The sequence below is a fragment of the Cinclus cinclus genome, chromosome 17 (genome assembly GCF_963662255.1).
Source record: "Cinclus cinclus chromosome 17, bCinCin1.1, whole genome shotgun sequence".
In the NCBI taxonomy this organism is placed as follows: Eukaryota; Metazoa; Chordata; class Aves; order Passeriformes; family Cinclidae; genus Cinclus; species Cinclus cinclus.
Window position 1 is genome coordinate 2,669,702 of NC_085062.1, and position 17,927 is coordinate 2,687,628.

Consider the following 17,927-nt stretch of genomic DNA (forward strand, 5'->3'; position numbering starts at 1 on the left):
TATATTCACATACTTCTCAGTGTTTCCACTTAATAAAATAATTCAGTTGGCAGGGATGTAGAATGTTCACTTCAGCCCAGCTGTCTGGCCACTTCAGGATTCACTTTTCTTTCGTTGCTAAAAACCCTTTAGAATATTTGTTCCATTCTGATTTCTAAAATTCTCTGCAGGTAAATGAGAGGTAAAAGTGTCTACATCAGCCACATGCCTTATTCAGTTAAGCTCAGCAGAAAGGACAGCAGATGAAAAATAAATTTTAATGCCTCAAATTCTTATTTTCCTGTAAAATAGGTAGAGCAAAGCAGATGTAAAAAACATGAGAAACTATTCAGTGAGGAACAGTGATTTTATTTAATCTACTTCATGCGTAAGCATGGTAGAACCCCAATTTAACTTTGGCAAATATCAACCAAAAAAAAAAAAAAAAAAAAAAAGCAGCCTACACAGAACAGTGAGAATGCCAAGGATACAGGTTCTCCACAGTTTCACTGCAGAGCAAATGGATTTAGAAGCCTCACTTTTGCTATACCATTTAAAACCATATAATTAAATAAAGACAGTCTTCTACTATCACTTCTTGACTTCTCCAAGATCTTCAATGCTGTCATCATCCACCTAGGGAGAAAAAGCCAAAACACAGCAAATTGAGTATTTTCTTTTTACATGCCTCCTTCAGCGTGCACCCCTGTAAATGTAGGGAAGTGTGGGAGAAGTGAACAGCACCATTCCAGATCCCCTGCTGTAAATCCTGTGTGAGTGACACGTGCTTACAGGACACAGCTGAGCCTGCAGGGCTGGAAATAAAGACAGGCCTATGGAGTTAAACCATAAAGAATTCCACTTGGGAAATACCAGGACAAGGGAGAGTCAGAGAGAACCCTTACAAGTACAGCTCTCAGCCTTTAATTTCAGTCTCCAACCCACACTAGCCGATCTCTTCTGAAGCACAAATGTGTGGGGCTTGGGGCTTTTTTGTTTGTTTTAATTTTGCAGTATTTTAAGAGGTGTTGAAGAATAGGATTGCAATGTAAGACTACTGAGATGCTCACTGTTAAGAAATGGTCACAAAGAAGCCACAGATATTTGACAGCTGGATTTATTCTGACATGCCTCCCTCCCTCCCTCCCTGTAGGGTGGGAATGCAACAACTGATCTTTTATTTTTGTCTGCCAAACTGTGCTGCCAAAGATGAAACCCTTTCCCAAAATCACTGGAAGTCACAGGCTAGTGTGCAAAAGCGTGTGTCTTTCTGACAGAAAGAAGGGTTTATTACCTCAGGCCACTTCTCCTGGATTACATCAATAATGTCATCTGTGAAGTCCCCCTGAATGATGATTTCATCTTCTCCTGTTACTGAGGCACCGCAGGAAAATTTCTGAGCAAAAAACCTTTGTGCTTCCTTAAGATCGATTTCTGCCAAGGGGAAAATGGACAATTTAAGTACAGCTGCTGTCATAAAAAATATTTTCTCATTATTAAAGCCAAAATCTTGTTTTAACTTGAAAAAGTAGTGGCACTTTACAGTTGAAGCTTTGCTAGAGTTTCCATTGAAAGCCAAATCTGTTGTTTACACCCAAAATATTTGACTCTACAGATCTACAAATGCTTCAAGGTAGAAATTGCTGAACATGCTCTACACATTCTGTTGACATGGGTTTGCACCCTGTTTCAAAAAACCTGTAGCCCTCTTTCTTTGAAAAATCAGGCAGTAATAATTTATCCCTGTGGGAAGTCAGTGTACCTTTGACATGCTTTAAAAGCACCTTGGGACTTTCATCTTACAGCTGGAAGCAGATTTCCCACAGGAATACAACCAGAAAAAGTATCATGAGGTTAAAGGCAGGCACATCCAATACCAGGAAAACCCAAACTCACCAAATGTGGCGAGGCCACACACTCTTGTGACATATTTTTTCTTTGCTCTGGGAATTTTAGCTATCGTAACTTTCTGTGGTACAGTCTTCTTCTTCTGTTTTATCTGACCCCTTCCACCTTTAAAACAGAGCATAAGGTTACATGATTAATTAAATTATGTCATAGTTCATCAAAGAAAAAGCACACATGGTCAGATTTTGTTCCCACAAACAAACAAACAGTTACCTCCCCAACGCTGTTGGTAAACAAAAATGTATTTTGCACATTGACTGAGGTTTACTATTATTTGAGAAAGATCCAATGTCATCAAACTCCAGTATTATGGGAAATAACAATAAATACACATGTCAAATGTGCATTCAAGCACAGGTTGCACAGCAGACCCCACTACAATCAGCAAAAAAAGGGCTTTTCCCCACACTTTACCAGTCACTGTGTTTAGCCTACGTTTCCATTGTTCTTTGGGCATAGCCCTAGAAACAAATTTTTCTTTGGTATTTTCCACAACTTCTAACATCCTCAGGTTTTGTGTCTGAGGCAAAGCAAGCTGCTCATGCCCATTCCCTGAGGCCACAAGGTCTTGCTTTCCTCGGGCTTATGGGTCAAATGGCAGATCAAGTTCTGTGCACGACCACACATGGATATGTGAGCCAGCAGCAAACCCCACACCTCTGACAGCAGCCAGCCACAGCAGCCCAATTCCACATCATTTAACACCACCTTTCCCAGTGCCTGTTTCCAGGCCAGCCTGTGGGAACACTCCTTATATCAGGCATTTCTGAGTTGGAGTAAAACATGCAAGAGATACATTCCACTCATTAGGATTCTTCGAGGCAGATTAAGATCTCAGCTAATTTCTTGTACAGTCATCAAAGTATTCCAGGGCAACCAAAGTTTCAGGTTTCTGAGCCTTCTCAGCATGAAAACCTAAAGAACTTATGACAAGTAAACCAACCCCTGTGACTGTTACTAACACAGAGAACTTTCAATTTTGTTTTATTATAAACTGGTGTCTGATAATTTTAAGACAATAAATTTCTGCCTTAAATTTTCTTCAGTGAGTTTCTGCAGCGTCTTATGAAGTTTGTGCTTGTTTTCCCTCACATTCTTATGGTCACTCTTACACTATCCTACTTAACACCATACTGTAAGTGCTCATGAAACTATAGATTCTAGGAGAAAATCACTAAATATTTTAAGCACTATTATTTTAGAACCAAAAACCAGGCTGAAAACTAGTCACACCACTCCTTACAACAAATTAATTTTGAAATAAAATGTCCTGAAATCTCTGGGAAAAGCATCCAAGTTACAGAACATGAATTACTGTTGTCATTAGACAGTGCCTGCTGATGAGGTAAATTAAACTGGTTGCCAAGATACCAGAAATAAACCAAAAATACATGTGGCATAAAATATGAATCTTAGTGGGTATTAACTGTAATTTCTGGAGCATTACACACAACTGACACTGCACAGGCAAATGCATATTAACAGCTCCAGCACTCTGATTTATGGTGGAAAGTATGTTAATTAATTCAGCAGAAAGAGCTCCAATGATTGAAGATAAAAGTGTGTTTAAATTGCTCCACGTAACTTTTTATCTTCCAAAATTGGGTTTTGAAAATGTTTTTCATTAATACTGCTGGGAAGAGACACAGCTGCTAATGGAGACACAGGTAATAGATTTAAAAGCATAAAACCAAATCCTGTTGTATGAATACAGAGAGGTAAGGAACGAAGGCAAAAGCAGAGTCATGAGGCATTAACAGAGGGAAGAACCTTTGTTCCACTCTGCAAGCAGCCCATGAAGTGCTGCTCAACAGGGCAGAGCATTCCGGGAGAAATGCCAGCTGATTTCAGGTTGGGAGGAATTGCTCCCTGACTGTGACAGTGGTGACAGGAACAATGGGGCACAGGAGGCAGGTCACCTTTCCCTGCCTGCCCCTCCTGTCCAACATTTCCACTGGCACAGACCACAGGGAGGAAAATATTCCCTATGTTCTGTGAAGAGCTCACCACCAAAACGCAAGGAATTTGTGCCCTGGTCCAGACCAGCAGGTGAGAAAGGGATGCCCCAAACTCTTTTAAATCAATCAATTATTTAGACCACAATCAACTATTTAGACCTTGCCTCTCTTTTGCTTCTTCTTCTCCTCTTCTTCTCCTCCTCCCACATTTCCTTGGCCTTCTCCAACCCCAGATTCCTGTTTAGGTGAATTTTCTTAAATGCAGCAGAAAGGAAAGAGGGGAAAAAAGAAAATTAGTGGTCAGACACCCACAGCCTTACAGGAACAGAAAATAAGGTAAAGTGATATTCTCCTAAATTAGTAAACTATGCTGAAGTGCAGCAGCCTTTTGACTGATGCATGTTACATCTTCATTATAGTATTTATGCAAATTAGACTCTAGAAAAGCCTCAGCTCAAATTTGCAGTGACAATTTCAATAAAGGCTCTTGTGTATAGAGACAGAAATTAATTATAATGTTAATAATGAAATCCCAAATGCAAACAAGTAAGTCCTGCATTATTAATGACCTTTCCTCCAGCCATCCACTGCAGACTGGACAGAAATAAAATCCAATAAACTGACTCGGATGTGAGACACTTGTGAAACAAGTGCATGGATGACTGTTTATGGCAGGAACTCTAAGAAAGCTCAAATATTATTAATGAAACTATGCAATGGTTATGTAGTGTTTTCTGACATAATAAAACCTATTTCACAGCATCTAAAGCATTTACTTTCACGTGATACAGGAGGAAAAGGAAAGAACTGGACAAGCTCAGATATCTCTAAATAGGTCCAAGGATACATATCAGTTAGAAAATAGAAAATACTCTTACCTACTGTAAGTTTTGCAAACTCATCTGGAAAATTTTTTTCTAACCATTGTCTGCATTTAGTCACATCAGGCATGTATTCACAGTACTGGAGAAAAGCCATATGAATGTTGTTAGTGGAGGAATGACAAAATACATCACAAATACACCAAAATAGGGCATGACAGGACAGAAGGAAATTTGGACAACAAAAAATTAACTCACCTCTGTTGGCAACGAACAGACTGGAGAAAGAAGGGAGAAAAACAAGAACACTTTACAAAAGGGATTTTTTATTTTTAACCTTTTTACTTACAGCCGTAGTAATTAAATTCTAAATGGTGTTTTAAAGCTAGGGATAAGTTCTTACCTAACTTCTGGTTATAACCACACACTGACTCAAAAACATTTCTTTATTGTTGCCACTCCACATTTAAATTCCTCTCTCATTAGACCTGTGCTCACACGCTCTGCATTAGTATAAAACCATCACAGCAAGAGCTGCCAGTCACTGAGGGAAGGGGAGGAGATGCCCAAGGTTGGGAAAAGCTACAGAACAAAACACCACATCTACCTGAGGGAAAAAGAGACACTGAACAAAGTACCAGGTGGTTTGGTCAGCTTTCCTTTCTCCAAGAGCTGCCAATGTCCCAAAGAGGTGACACCCAAACCAACTGTGCAGACTTTCACACACAACAGGGCTGTTTGCTACTGCCCTGCAACTGTATTCCAGCCTGAAGCAAAATGACATTCCTATCTAAAACCACACCTGTCAAGTTTACTTCTCTTTAAATTCCACCCACTACGTAACTACAAGCAGAACGAGCAAGGAATACTCCTAAAACACAATCCAGCAATTTAATGTATTCCATTTCTCGCTATCATGCTAATGCTGGGAGGCCTTTTCTGTGCTAACGGCTTTAGTGGCTTCCTGCAGGAAGAGATCTGTGCTCCCACTCCTTTCACACCCAGGAAGCTCCCAGGACTTGCCTCCACAGTACAGGACCCGCAGGGGATAATCGGAGTCGGACCTGGCACCGCTCCTGCTGTCCCCTCTGCAGTCAGGGACCACCGGCTCAGCCACATCTGTGGCCATGTCACAGGCCTGGAGGGCACAGGGTGAGAGAATCAGGACCCAAAGTCTGGGTTTTAAGGCAGTCACGTCCCTCCCAACTCAACAAGAATCCCAGAGGAAATAGGTGCGAGTGTCAGAAGAGGGTAAGAGATCAGGGAGAAGAAAATGGGAGTCAAAAATAACGAAAACAAGGGGAAAACTGCTACAAAGAACATCAAGCAGGATTGGAATTCCAACACATAAGGGGAAAGAAGCCAAAGTACCACAAAATGAAGAAAGACCTTTCAGAAACCCTCATGGAATTACAGAACACACTGGGTTAAGGACTACGTGAAGTATCAGCAGTGGCACACGAACAGTGGGGGCACTGGGGGCAGGTACCTCTCGCATATTAGCAAAGGAAATTTAAATCGGTGCCTGAAGAGTCCCAGTCTGATCCAAGAACACTAGGGAAACAAACAGCATAAAAAAAAGGAAAGCAAACTCAAGCCACTAATGGATTTAATGGTGGTTTAGACAGACCTTTTCAAGCAAGGGATTTAGAAGACAGGAGTCAACAAGGAAAGAGTTTGGAACACACACAAAATCCCCAGGACGAATGAGAACAACCAGGATATGTATGAGGGAGCTTCGGATGTTGTACCGAGCAGTGAGGAATGCTGAAGGAAAATTCCAGAGGGGGTGGATTCAGGGAAAGGGGACAAGGACAGCCGGTAGATGGGCACAGGGCGGGTGTGATGATGCTGGGGTGTTCGTGAACACCCCAAATAAGCGCGGGGGCGGTGTTGGGTGGTCAGGGAGCAAAAGTGAGGGCGGGTGTGGGACACCGGACACCGTGGGGATCACGGACACGGTGCGACGGGGGCAGCTGGGGGGGATTTGTGGGAGCAGAACTGAGGGGATTGGGGGAGCCGAGGGGATGCAGTTCGGGTACCTGATGAGGGGCGGGCTCGCAGGGCGGGGCGGTGCCGGGGCTGACGGCAAGGAGGGAGCCGGGAGGATGCTCGGTGCAAGCACCGGGGGGGGATCGCTGCGAGGGGCGGCAGCGCCGCGGCTCCGGAGGAAAGGGAGCGGGCGGGTGTGGGAGCCGCCAGGCGGGAGCTGAGCAGAGCGGGGGGACCCGGGGGGCGGCGTCAGTGTTACCGGAGGCCCCTCGGGCCGCGGCGGGTCCCGGTCCCTCACCGCGCGCGCACGTGCGCCCGCCCCAGCGCCGCCGTCTCGCGAGAGGGGCGTGCACGGCGTGACCCCGCCGGCTCGCCGTACCGCGGCGGGCACTGCCACGCCTTGAGCCGTCACGCGTTCAGCCGAACTACGGGGCGCCGCAGCGGCCATTTCCCGCCGGGCCTCCGCCGCCATGCCCCGCTACGCGCAGCTGGTGATGGGCCCGGCGGGCAGCGGGAAGGTGAGCGGGGAACGGCGGGGAGCGTGGGGCGGTGGGAGCCTGCTGACGGCTCCTGACGGCCGTGTGTGCCTTGCAGAGCACGTACTGCTCCACCATGCTGCAGCACTGCGAGGCGCTGGGCCGCGCCGTGCAGGTGGTGAACCTGGACCCGGCGGCCGAGCTGTTCAGCTACCCCGTGATGGCAGGTGAGCGGCGGTCCCCGGGCAGCCCCGGGCGCGGCTGGGCTCCAGGAGCTCCGTGGGCGTGCTACGGACGAGTTCTGTTGTTCTAAAACGAAGCCCATGCAGCAGTGGGGGAAGATGCTGGGAAATCATTTTAACAGAATAGCGTATGAGCCTTGTGTCAGTGAATAATTCTAGACCGGTACCAAATAGTACGCGGTGCCTACGTCAGAGATTAATGCAGTCTTGTAATAGGGATAACTCCCTTCATCAGTCACTGTCCCTACTCCTTGTGCCAGGTCGTGCTTAATCCCTGTATTTACCTGTACCCGTGATTGATATGCACTGGCAGATAGCTCAGTTTTGAGAACAACAACAGTGTTTGTGTCTGAACAAAGATTGTAAGAAAAGTGCATCTTGACCTGGCCACATCTCTGAGATACTTCCAGAAGAGATTCATTAGAAGATCCAGGACCATAAGAGGGAAATCTGGGGAATGAGATGTTTCCCAGACAATCACCAGGAACCCTCAAAAGAACTTCCCCCAGATAAGTCCTGGGAAGTATTTAGCATATATTTATTTGGGGAATTGAGGCATTTGTGTAAGTTTCATGAACATAACCTGTTTTGTTTGGCTGCTGGCTGTGCCTGTGCCAGGGAGGTCCCCCTACACCCAGCACTGCTGTAAAGTCGTGTTGGTTTTCTCAGCTGTTGAACTGCCTGCAGAGTTCATTTCTTGGCTCTGGTTATGTTTGTGTTCTCGCAGACATCCGCGAGCTGATAGAAGTGGACGATGTCATGGAAGATGAGTCCTTGAGGTTTGGCCCCAATGGTGGCTTGGTGTTTTGCATGGAATATTTTGCCAATAACTTCAGCTGGCTGGAGGAAAGCCTCGGGCACGTGGAGGATGACTATGTTTTGTTCGATTGCCCAGGTAAACACGCCAATGTTTTGGTATCGCTCTTCATAAGCAATTCACAAATTGGAAAATTTAGCTGTAGACGGCTGTGATTATCCCCATTTTATTGGGCTATTAACAGCTGTCAGTCACTTCCAGGTGTCTCTGGAGTGAATTTGGTCCTGGGCTGATCTGGGTGACTGCAGAGATGTTTGGTAGCATCACGAGCTGTTGCAACTGCAAACTAACACTAACTGAAGGCCAAAGGAGGAAAAAAAACCCTTTTATTTCTTTTCCACTTCAGCCAAACACAGTCAGAGCTGCCTAAAAAGAGTGCTTTCCTTAGCAGTTTTTGTTTAATTGCAATTCCTATGTCTACATATAACTGTGGACTGTTTCCTGTTTGCTTCAAATTCCTGCCTGTTAATATCCTGAGTGTGCCCCAGGTCAGATTGAACTCTACACGCACCTGCCAGTGATGAAACAGTTGGTGGAGCAGCTGCAGCAGTGGGAATTCCGTGTCTGTGGAGTCTTCCTTGTGGATTCTCAGTTCATGGTGGAATCTTTCAAGGTATCCATTTGAAATCTGTTGATAAAGTTCGTTTTTATAAAGAACAAAGTCTGAGCCATTCAGGCAGCTGGGTTTGCCCAGAGGAAAAAATTGAAAAGTCCAGGGAGATCTGGTTACTGTCATCAGCTGCCTCAGACACAGCTTGCAGCAAGGACAATCCCAGAGGGATGTAAGGACAACCAGCACTGTGAGAGTGGTCAGACGGGGAGAGGCGCAGAGGGATTGTGCAGTGAATGTTCATAGAGTCAAAACTTCACTGGGCAAACCCCAGAGCAGCCTGGTCTGACCTGGAAGTGCCTCAGTTTGAGCAGTTGTAGGAGCCAGATAACCTCCAGAAGTCCCTTCCAACCTAAATTCTTCTGTGATTCCATGAGAACTTTCTCAGATCCCAAGAACAAGCAGGCTACCTTCCCCATTAGGAGTAATTACCCCAAGAAGGGTTTGGGTTTTCTTAATGTCCTTTTCAGTGGCAGATCCATATCTGAGGCTCCGAAAATTGAGGGGGTACTTGGCATCTCCTTTTTCCAGCAGAGAGAATGATTCCTCATATGGCTTTGTGTCCATGTTCCATATATTCATTACCAGATTTGGCCTATGGCTGAGTGTCCTGCGTGTTTATGTACTTTAATACATAATTTTTCATCCTCTTCAAGTTTATTTCTGGAATCCTGGCAGCTCTCAGTGCAATGATATCTTTGGAGATTCCACAGATTAACGTCATGACCAAAATGGATTTACTGAGCAAGAAAGCCAAGAAGGAAATAGAAAAGTAAGTTTCAAAAAATTATTTACTCTGTAGTATAATATACTGAAGAAAAGTTCACTGAAAGTTCAGTCTAATGTTTCCCACAATTAAAGCATACGCTTTTGGAATGGGAGAAGATGGATTTTGTTTATTTCAAACAATCATCTTTAAACATTTGGGTAGGATGCTTAGTTTAGTCAGAGTCAACAGAATAGCTCCATGTTTGTACAGATCTCTGGATTTTTCTGTAAATAATTATCTTGGATCTTTTGTGTCATTATGAATGACAGACTTCCAGTGTTGATGATGACTTTGTTTCTCCAGGTACTTGGATCCAGATATGTATTCTATGATTGAAGATTCTACAAATATATTGAGAAGTAAAAGGTTTAAAAAACTGACCAAATCTATATGTGGACTGGTAGGTATATTGCTTTTGAGCTGGTACCCTAAAATTCACTATCACTTTTTTGCCCCTTTTAACTGAGCTCTTTATTTTTTCAGATTAGCATAAGATTCTTGATACTACTGATATAGCCAATAGATTTTCTTTGAATTCTTTTCTGGTGGCAATTTTGGAAGTTGGCTTTTGTTACCGTGTAGAACTTAGGATGGTAGCCAGATATTCTGAGCAGAGAATTGCTGTTGATTTGCAGTATGACTTCAAATGGTATTTTAGAAGTCCAGACAAATGTGGTTTAGAGTGCTGTAGTTGAGAATTAACTTCCTGCATTTCCCTACTAACATCCTTTGAATCCTTCTATAGATTGATGACTATGGTATGGTTCGATTCCTGCCTTTGGATCGCTCTGATGAGGAAAGTATAAACATTGTTCTGCAGCACATAGACTTCACCATTCAGTATGGAGAAGATCTGGAATTTAAAGAACCAAAGGTAAGGGACCATTGGTGAGAAGATGAAAAATTAGGAAGTATCCAAAATAGAAGTTGTAATAGAAATATGTTTTTTGGCTTGCTAATAAATTGTCTTAGTACAGTTCAAAATAAGCCATGTTTAGTCTTTCAGTGACAATGCTTGTATCATCTTCATTTATTTATAACAGTGAAATTCTTTGATATCATCTTGCATACACAGATTGATCAAATGGCTGCTTAAAAGTATTGCTTTGGTTTTCAAAATTAAGAGTTTTAACCCTCAAATGTCAGAAAGGACCACTGAAATTACTAAGATTTTTTTTCCTGCATGACAGTTCAAAGTCCCCGGATGACTCCTGTGTTCAACCCAGGAAGGTTTTTACTTTTCTGATTTTTTTTATTTTTTACAGGAATGTGAAGAGGATAAATCTGCTCTTGTGGATGAATACTTTCAAGATCGTGTGGATGAGTAAAAAACATGTACAAACTGGGAGAAAAATACTTCGCTTTTGGTAAAAAAGAAAAAAAAAATTTAAAACCCTCCACCCCTACACAAAACCACTTGATATTTTATCTGTAAAATAACTAATATTTATAGTGGAGAGTGAGTTACATGACCTCGTAACTACTTTAATAAACATTTTTTTTCTATTATGCTTGTGTGTGTTATAAAATACAGAGGCCAGTGTTAGTACATATAAAAAAAAAAACAGAGCCAGAACTGGGCAAGAGGTTCAACAGACCAGCAAATCCTGCATATCTAGAGGAAAAGGGCTCTGAAAAATCTCTGTGTGGCAGGTCTTGATCTGGCTGAATTAAACCATTCAGAAGTTGGGGAAACTTCTGTGGTTTACTTCACCTCCAACCTGCCATTGGGAGGGGCCATGCTTAGGGCGTGTTGAAAGGATAAACCCCAGCCCTGCAGTTGAATTATTGTGACTCACCTTCCAGATCTCCCCATTTTGTCTCCCTGACTCATGCCGAGAGTCAGATACCAGGTGACAAATTCAGCAACGCTGGGTCACGGGGAAGGTAATGGCTTGGTAGCAACGGGAGAGTGCACCTTACAATATTTTATCTTTCTGAACACAGCACGTTTGGACCCATTTTGTGCTTCCTTGCACGAAGTGCCCCGTGCCGCCGGCCGGGCCGTGCTGGAAACTCACAGGAGAGAAAACCAGCTGCGAGCGAAGCATCCCGGAACCCCTTCCCCAAGCCTGACAAGAACTCTGCCTCTCGGGATCCCCTCCCGGTGCCGGCAGTGCCCTGGTAGAGCAGTTCCTCTCCGTGGCCCTTTCCCCGTACGGGCAGCACCCGGGCACAGCGATACTTCCCGGGATCCCTTCCCGGCGCGTTGCCTCCGGGGCGGTGCGCGGCTCCCGCTTCCCCTCCTCGCACCGCCTCTGCCGCTGCCTCATTTCCTGCAGCGTAGGCGGAGGAGGAAGCTCTGTGCCCGCTTTCCTGGCCGGTTCGCCCCGTTCCCCTCCCGCCCGGCCCCGCCGAGCCGCCTCCTGCCCTTCGAGATGCCGGTGAGCGGCTCCGCGCCCGGCGCTGCTCGGCCCCGGCGGCGGCAGCGCGGGCAGGAGGGCGAGGGGCGGCGGGGCCGGGCCGGGCCGGGCCGGGCGCGGCGGGGGCGATCCCGGGCGGGGAAGGGGCTCTGCTGCGGGCACTGCCAGGGGAAACAGGGGCTGCAGCTGCGGGGAGCGCTGCTGAGAGCGGGGAATGGTTCATTATGGGTGGCTGCTGCAAGGCCAGCGCCTTCCTCTTCTTCCTCCTCCCCCTGCCACGGATCCACCCGCAGCCGGGAGGGTGCGAGCCCCGGCAGCAGCGGGGGAGAGGGCGGTCACAGCAGGGCTTTGTTCACACCATCTTCCCCTCAGTGAAATAAACTGCTTTTTACACCCAGCCTCCCCCAGTCACATCCTCCTCTGCCCCCCACAAAAGAGGTGAGAGATTCCCAGTGGCCTGGCACAGCACCCAGGAAACGTTTGGAAAGTGCCTAAAACTAAATTCGCTGGTTGTTTAAAATAGGTTTTCCAGGAAGAATTTGTTATATGCAGAAAGCTGGTTTGTTTTATACTTAAATCAGTTTTGTTAGTGGTTTTTGTTTGTTTGTTTGTTTTTGTTTATTTTTGTTTTTCTGCTTTAAGCCTGGCTTTATTTATAATTATCTACTATTAATAGCCAAACATGGAAATAAATTATATATATTTTTAATGACCAACTATCAATCAGTGCAATGGCCCAAAACTCAGGAAGGTGAGTGGGGCTGTTACCCCTTGGTGCTGCCAGGATGAGGTCAGGCAGCCTGGGGATGAACTGAGCCTGCAGAACAACAACATGGATTTTCTCCCATCTCCCACCACTGTGACTGCAAGTGGTGGCAGTGGTGGTGCTTTCCTGGCATTCACCAGAATGGCACCAAGAGCTAAACAGAAAATAGCAATTGTTTGTGCAAGGAAAAAATGCTGGAAGCATCATAATGAACTGGGCTGTGACTCCTGTTTGATGAAGACAGGGGGGGACATGTGTTTGGATATGGACATGTCTATTTTCAGTCAGATCAATAACCAGCTCTCCCTGTCTCTAGGCTTACCACTCCACTTTAATGGACTCAGACACCAAGCTAATTGGGAACATGGCACTGTTACCCATCAGAAGCCAGTTCAAGGGCCCAGCACCTCGAGAAAGTAAGTTTATAATAATCCCTGAATTACTGGATGTAACTCATCATCTCAGGGGTTGCTCTAAGCCAGCCTCAGCAAGAGTGGCAGGAAGAGTCACCAGTGGGAAATGGAAGGCTTTGCAGTTTAGAGAGGAGGAAAGTTTTCAACTACTTTCGTTGTGCAAATTGTAGAAAATAATTACACACAGATAATTGTGCTCCTTGTTCTGCTAAATTAGTTTCAGTAATCCAAGGCTCTGGCTGCTGTTCTGGTGCTTCCCCCTGTGTCTGCCTGTGCTCCTGAGCAGGGTTTGGAGGAGGCTGTGGTGCAGTGAGGCCTCTGTGTCAGAGGAAGTGGGGGTTTAGCTGTAGAGAACTCGTGCTTTGGGCTGCGGCCAGCCACGCTCAGCTGCTCTGAGGGACAGCAGCACTTAAAGGTGTGGAGCTTCAAGAGCTGAAATGAAGTTCCAGGCACAGGGCAGGGCTCACAGGGGGCTGGGTACAGATTCCCCTTCAATTTCCCAGGCATGGTATTCCCCAGAAATGTGGCAGTTCAGTTTGAACAGGGAAGTGTAAATGAAGTGTTTCTGGATCGAAGCAGTGTTGGATGGTAGCAGAAGTCAGATTGTCACTGTGTTCTGCTCCCCTCCTTTACTTGAAGAGGATAATGGAACTTGAGTGATTGTGCTGGTATGCTCTCTCCAAAAACTATTTTTTCTATCCTTTTATGATGTTAAAACTCTGATGAGTTACTCAAAAGTGGTAGAAAAGCGAGGAAATGCTGAATTGCTGCTGTCTGTGAAGTGACATATCACAGGGGAAGGAGAAGGGAGTAGGAAGCTGAAATATTACAGTCTGAACTCAGGGTGTTTCTGAAGTTTTCTGTTACATGGTGCCGACTTCTGCTTTTAGTAAATACCACAGTTTTGCTTTTGCAATAGTCCTTATTTATGTATTTCAGTGAGTAAAAGTTATGACAAATGTAGTGTAACGGTGCACTGCTTAACTCTGTATCTCTTTTTTTATTAGCTAAGGACACAGATATTATAGATGAAGCCATCTACTACTTCAAAGCTAATGTTTTCTTCAAAAACTACGAAATTAAGGTAATTTTTTGAGATACTGAGAATATTCTAGTTCTTTGGAGGGTTGGTGCTGTGAATATAAATTTTATTTTCAAGGAAGTAATTCTAGAAGATCACAAAAACTCCCCTTCCACTTAATCTTTAAAGTTGGGTAAATGTCATGAATTGGAAATCTCTCTCTCATGGGGAAACTATAGCCCAAAATGGCTTGAATTAATTCCTGTTTCAGGCTTTATCAGTTCCACAAAGTCCTGTAATCTAAGAGTTCCTGCTCTTGTTTTGCAGAATGAGGCTGACAGAACACTGATCTATGTGACTCTCTACATTTCTGAGTGCCTGAAAAAGCTGCAAAAGGTAAGAAAACTCAATTTCTGTGCAGGTGGGAAAGTCTGTTCTGAGGAAAGGATTTCCTGATATTCTCCTTCCAAGGGAACAAGTAATCCTGTTCACCCCAGTCCCAGTTGTCAGAGCCTCAAATACTCTGAGGCTGTGCTGTGGATGTGCTGTGTTGCACTTCTTGATGAGTTTTCATGTTCCAGATTTGTAAAATATTTGAGTCTAATGCTCTGTGAGCTTTTGTTCATGACTGCTAACCCCTTGTTTGCCTGATTCTTCCAGTGTAACTCCAAAGGCCAGGGAGAGAAGGAAATGTACACACTAGGAATCACTAACTTCCCAATCCCAGGGGAGCCTGGCTTTCCCCTTAACGCCATTTATGCCAAACCTGCCAACAAGCAGGAGGAAGGTAAGGCTGACCCAGGGCCCCTCTGAGGGTCACACTTTATTAACTGCATTGTTGTGACTGCAGTTAAAAAACTTACTGTTAAACCTAAAGCTTCTAAATCTGCAGTCTGTCTTCCGAGGGCAGCACAAGCTGGATTTTCTGACCTTGGGGATTCTCCTGGTTCCATAGATAAATTGGGCAAATCAGCTCAGCCAGCTGAGAGTCCCTGCAGATGTGAAACTCCCTCTCTGCTTTAAGCAGTGATGTCTGATGGCTCCAGTTAAATGCAGTTTGAGTTAGTGCTGCCCAGTTTACCCTGGTTTTGCTGTGCTGCTTTCAGAGGTGATGAGGGCCTACCTGCAGCAGCTGAGGCAAGAAACTGGCCTTCGCCTCTGTGACAAAGTGTTTGATCCTCAGAGTGACAAGCCAAGCAAGGTAAGAGCTCAGTGTGCCATCACCACAGAGTTAATGAGAGGCTGGGGGTGTTTTCTCAGCCACGTGTGGAGGGAAGTGAGGTGATGGGGTGAGGGTCAGAGGTGGGTAACTTCAGCCAAGCCTGTCTGATTTTACAGTGAAATGGCAGCTGCAAGTTATCAATAAATTTAATCTAATGCTATATGACAGTGAATGCCAGTTTGGGTTAGTTTCAAAAACAGGGCAGTAATAAGAGGTGTCTGGTTCAGCTCTTCAAAGTACTGCACATTTGCTCTTGGCTGGGGTTGGAAATGGAGTTCACAAGCACGAGAGGTGTTGTTTCTCTTCCCAGGCAGCTCTGATTTGAGAGCTGCTTTGAAGTCTATTGTTTTACCTCATATCCAGATGGAAAAAAAATCACTAATCAGTGAATGAGTCACCTCCTGAGTGTTCACATGTTTTATGTGCAAATGTGACTCCATTTAATATTGAAACTACTTTGGCTAATTTAGTTTCAAAGACATATCTTCCCGGTGCATCCCTCATTTATGATTGTATTGGGATAAAATATAATAAAAGTAAAATAAGAGAAAGTAGAATTTTGCATTTTCATTCAAAGTCCTGTGATATGAACTCGTTGTGTCCATTCCTATTGTCTTGTTCACCTCAACTCTAGTAGAAAGCAGTGTGGAAAACTATGTGAAAAACTGGATTCTTAATATTTGTTGTGTGTCAGCAACTGAATACTTTAAAATCAATGGAAACCACTTCTGCAGATTTTCTGACTCTGTACTTCCCTCTGCAGTGGTGGATCTGCTTTGTGAAGAGGCAGTTCATGAACAAGAGTCTCTCAGGCCCTGGGCAGTGAAGCAAAGTGCAACAACTTTAAGCATTTCCACAGCAAGATGTTCAAGTCTTTTGCCTTTGTTTTGGATACATTTTGTACCAAGGAAGAATTAAGTGCTTATGAAGTCTAAAAAAAAAAAAAAAAGAAAGAAAAAAACCAAACCTGTCAATGAGTGATAGAGGGAGGGAAAGCAAAAAGAGAAGTTGTGTAAGCAAATATTATTAAGCTGGTGCTTAATAAGTGATTTCTAATGTGCTGTTTCAGATGCAAGCTGCTTTGTAATCGTGGCTACAGCATTTAAAACAGGGCTTGTATTTAAGAGAAGAAATGGGCTTGGCTGTGGGGCAGGGGAGCTGTGTCATTGCTCTGCTGGCTGGAGTCTGGGTGTCATAATGTCCAGGGAAAACAGACCTCTCACGCTGTGTTGTCCAGTGCAGTGATTTTTACCTTGTTTTCAATAAAATTTGCTTGTAATTAATGTGGTAACTACTGTGTGTCTTATGGACAGCCTTCAAAGAAATCAGAGGTTGGTTTATTTTTTTGTTGTTTTGTTTTGTTTTGGCTTTTTTTAGTGAAAGGCTTTGGGGTGACCTAATTATGGCCTTCCAGGACTTGAAAGGAGCCAACAAGAGCCTGGAGTGCCAGGAGAAGGGAGAATGGCTTTGAACTGGCAAAGGGCAGGCTTAGATTGGATTCTGGGGAAAAAAAATCTTCCCTGTGAGGGTGGAGAGGCCCTGGCACAGGGTACCCTGAGAAGCTGTGGCTGCCCCATCCCTGGAAGTGTCCAAGGCCAGGTTGGATGGGGCTTGGAGCAACCTGGGATAGTGGAAGGTATCTCTTGCCCATGGGTGGAAAGAGATGATTTTGAAGGTCCCTTCCAACCCAAAGCATTCTGTGATTCCACGACTACTGTGTAACATTCATCAGTAGGAAGTGAATAATTCTCACTGAAAACTGGGATTAATAGAGGGCCTGCAGTTTGCAGCTATTTACCTGTTTATTTAGCAGTCTGTCTCCGCAGAGCTGTGCTCCTGAAATGCCTTCACAGGGTAACATAGGCAGATCCCACACAGCCGGGTCTGTGGCTGCCTTTCCGATGGCGCATTCAAACACTCACAAACTGGTAAAAAGCGGCTGTTCTGATTTCTGGAAGAACACAAATCTACTTTTAGTTTATTCAGGCTTTGTTCCTTCATGGCAGGACTCATGTCACAGTCACCACACAGCACCAACACACTTTTAGTGTTACCTGAAGAAGCCCAGTGCTGGTGATGTTTTGCTGCCCGGTGTATTTGTCTGCTGAGAGCTGTGTTCCTCTCCCAGTAGCAGTGATGGCATGTCCGAACTGAAAGTTCTCATATTCAATTTTTAGGAATAGGATAGGCACGTTTTAAAATGCTTTTGTAATAAAGGTGGGGGAAATAAAGTTTATGATTCGCGTCTCAGTCTATCCTTGTAGTTAACGGTGGGCCTGGTTAACGGTAGGCCTTTCTTCTTCCCAGAAGCAATGCAGGTTTTGGAAGGTCTTTCTCCTCCATTACCAATTTTTATAGGCAGGAGCGTCATTATCTCGGAGACCTCAATCAAATTTAGCTGCAGCAACCACCAGCGTATTGACAGAAGGACAAGGGGCGGACTCGGAGCCGTGGAGGCGCGGGGAATGCGCGTCTTGCACCAGAGCACCCCCAGGGCAGCCGGCCCGGCCCCCGCTCTCCCCTCACGCCCGCTCCCGCCGCCGCCGCCGCGGGGGGGTCCTCGTGGGGGG

The 17,927-nt window shown here is 45.0% G+C and overlaps 4 protein-coding genes and 1 long non-coding RNA gene across 8 annotated transcripts; 2 read left to right on the plus strand and 3 right to left on the minus strand.

Moving 5' to 3' along the window:
- Positions 1 to 80: 80 nt before the first annotated feature.
- Positions 81 to 6,985, minus strand: DENR (density regulated re-initiation and release factor). 2 transcript variants are annotated; one of them, XM_062504286.1, is made up of 8 exons: positions 6,709 to 6,985; positions 5,690 to 5,804; positions 4,925 to 4,944; positions 4,724 to 4,808; positions 4,010 to 4,099; positions 1,876 to 1,992; positions 1,274 to 1,413; positions 81 to 615 (listed from the first exon to the last, which is right to left on the minus strand). In XM_062504286.1, exons 2-8 carry the CDS (start codon positions 5,793 to 5,795, stop codon positions 571 to 573), a joined length of 603 nt encoding a protein of 200 aa, XP_062360270.1. In that variant the 5' UTR covers positions 5,796 to 5,804; positions 6,709 to 6,985; the 3' UTR covers positions 81 to 570. The 2 variants fall into 2 exon arrangements, with proteins under 2 accessions (XP_062360270.1, XP_062360271.1); XM_062504287.1 differs by lacking the exon at positions 6,709 to 6,985 and adding an exon at positions 6,156 to 6,179.
- Positions 6,462 to 7,130, minus strand: LOC134051109 (uncharacterized). Its single transcript, XM_062504659.1, has one exon. The coding sequence runs from the start codon at positions 7,128 to 7,130 to the stop codon at positions 6,462 to 6,464; it is 669 nt and encodes a 222-aa protein (XP_062360643.1).
- Positions 7,118 to 11,081, plus strand: GPN3 (GPN-loop GTPase 3). Of its 2 annotated transcripts, none has more exons than XM_062504523.1 (8): positions 7,118 to 7,176; positions 7,253 to 7,361; positions 8,104 to 8,271; positions 8,682 to 8,806; positions 9,460 to 9,575; positions 9,876 to 9,972; positions 10,318 to 10,446; positions 10,838 to 11,081. In XM_062504523.1, the coding sequence occupies exons 1-8, from the start codon at positions 7,129 to 7,131 to the stop codon at positions 10,898 to 10,900; spliced, it is 855 nt and encodes a 284-aa protein (XP_062360507.1). In that variant the 5' UTR covers positions 7,118 to 7,128; the 3' UTR covers positions 10,901 to 11,081. The 2 variants fall into 2 exon arrangements, with proteins under 2 accessions (XP_062360507.1, XP_062360506.1); XM_062504522.1 differs by having other exon boundaries at positions 7,128 to 7,199; positions 7,255 to 7,361.
- LOC134051029 (uncharacterized) lies at positions 9,879 to 17,881 on the minus strand. 2 transcript variants are annotated; one of them, XR_009933750.1, is made up of 3 exons: positions 17,412 to 17,881; positions 17,156 to 17,308; positions 9,879 to 9,913 (listed from the first exon to the last, which is right to left on the minus strand). It is a non-coding gene; the product is annotated as an uncharacterized LOC134051029 (long non-coding RNA). The 2 variants fall into 2 exon arrangements; XR_009933751.1 differs by lacking the exon at positions 9,879 to 9,913 and adding an exon at positions 10,396 to 10,425.
- ARPC3 (actin related protein 2/3 complex subunit 3) lies at positions 11,405 to 16,640 on the plus strand. Its single transcript, XM_062504507.1, has 7 exons — positions 11,405 to 11,956; positions 13,018 to 13,117; positions 14,122 to 14,198; positions 14,463 to 14,531; positions 14,796 to 14,922; positions 15,242 to 15,336; positions 16,121 to 16,640. The coding sequence occupies exons 1-7, from the start codon at positions 11,405 to 11,407 to the stop codon at positions 16,181 to 16,183; spliced, it is 1,083 nt and encodes a 360-aa protein (XP_062360491.1). The 3' UTR covers positions 16,184 to 16,640.
- Positions 17,882 to 17,927: the final 46 nt, after the last annotated feature.

Excerpts from the sequence above, each read along its gene's own strand:
- DENR (XM_062504287.1), bottom strand. Across the intron at positions 4,809-4,924 it reads TCTGTTCGTTGCCAACAGAG|TACTGTGAATACATGCCTGA; the intron begins GTGAGTTAATTT and ends GCTTTTCTCCAG. Across the intron at positions 616-1,273 it reads TCCAGGAGAAGTGGCCTGAG|GTGGATGATGACAGCATTGA; the intron begins GTAATAAACCCT and ends TTTTCTCCCTAG.
- ARPC3 (XM_062504507.1), top strand. The coding sequence starts at position 11,405 with ATGCCGAGAGTCAGATACCAGGTGACAAATTCAGCAACGCTGGGTCAC. Across the intron at positions 14,199-14,462 it reads TCAAAAACTACGAAATTAAG|AATGAGGCTGACAGAACACT; the intron begins GTAATTTTTTGA and ends CTTGTTTTGCAG. Across the intron at positions 14,532-14,795 it reads GCCTGAAAAAGCTGCAAAAG|TGTAACTCCAAAGGCCAGGG; the intron begins GTAAGAAAACTC and ends TGATTCTTCCAG.
- GPN3 (XM_062504522.1), top strand. The coding sequence starts at position 7,129 with ATGCCCCGCTACGCGCAGCTGGTGATGGGCCCGGCGGGCAGCGGGAAG. Across the intron at positions 8,272-8,681 it reads TGTTTTGTTCGATTGCCCAG|GTCAGATTGAACTCTACACG; the intron begins GTAAACACGCCA and ends AGTGTGCCCCAG. Across the intron at positions 9,576-9,875 it reads GCCAAGAAGGAAATAGAAAA|GTACTTGGATCCAGATATGT; the intron begins GTAAGTTTCAAA and ends TTGTTTCTCCAG.
- LOC134051109 (XM_062504659.1), bottom strand. The coding sequence starts at position 7,130 with ATGGCGGCGGAGGCCCGGCGGGAAATGGCCGCTGCGGCGCCCCGTAGT.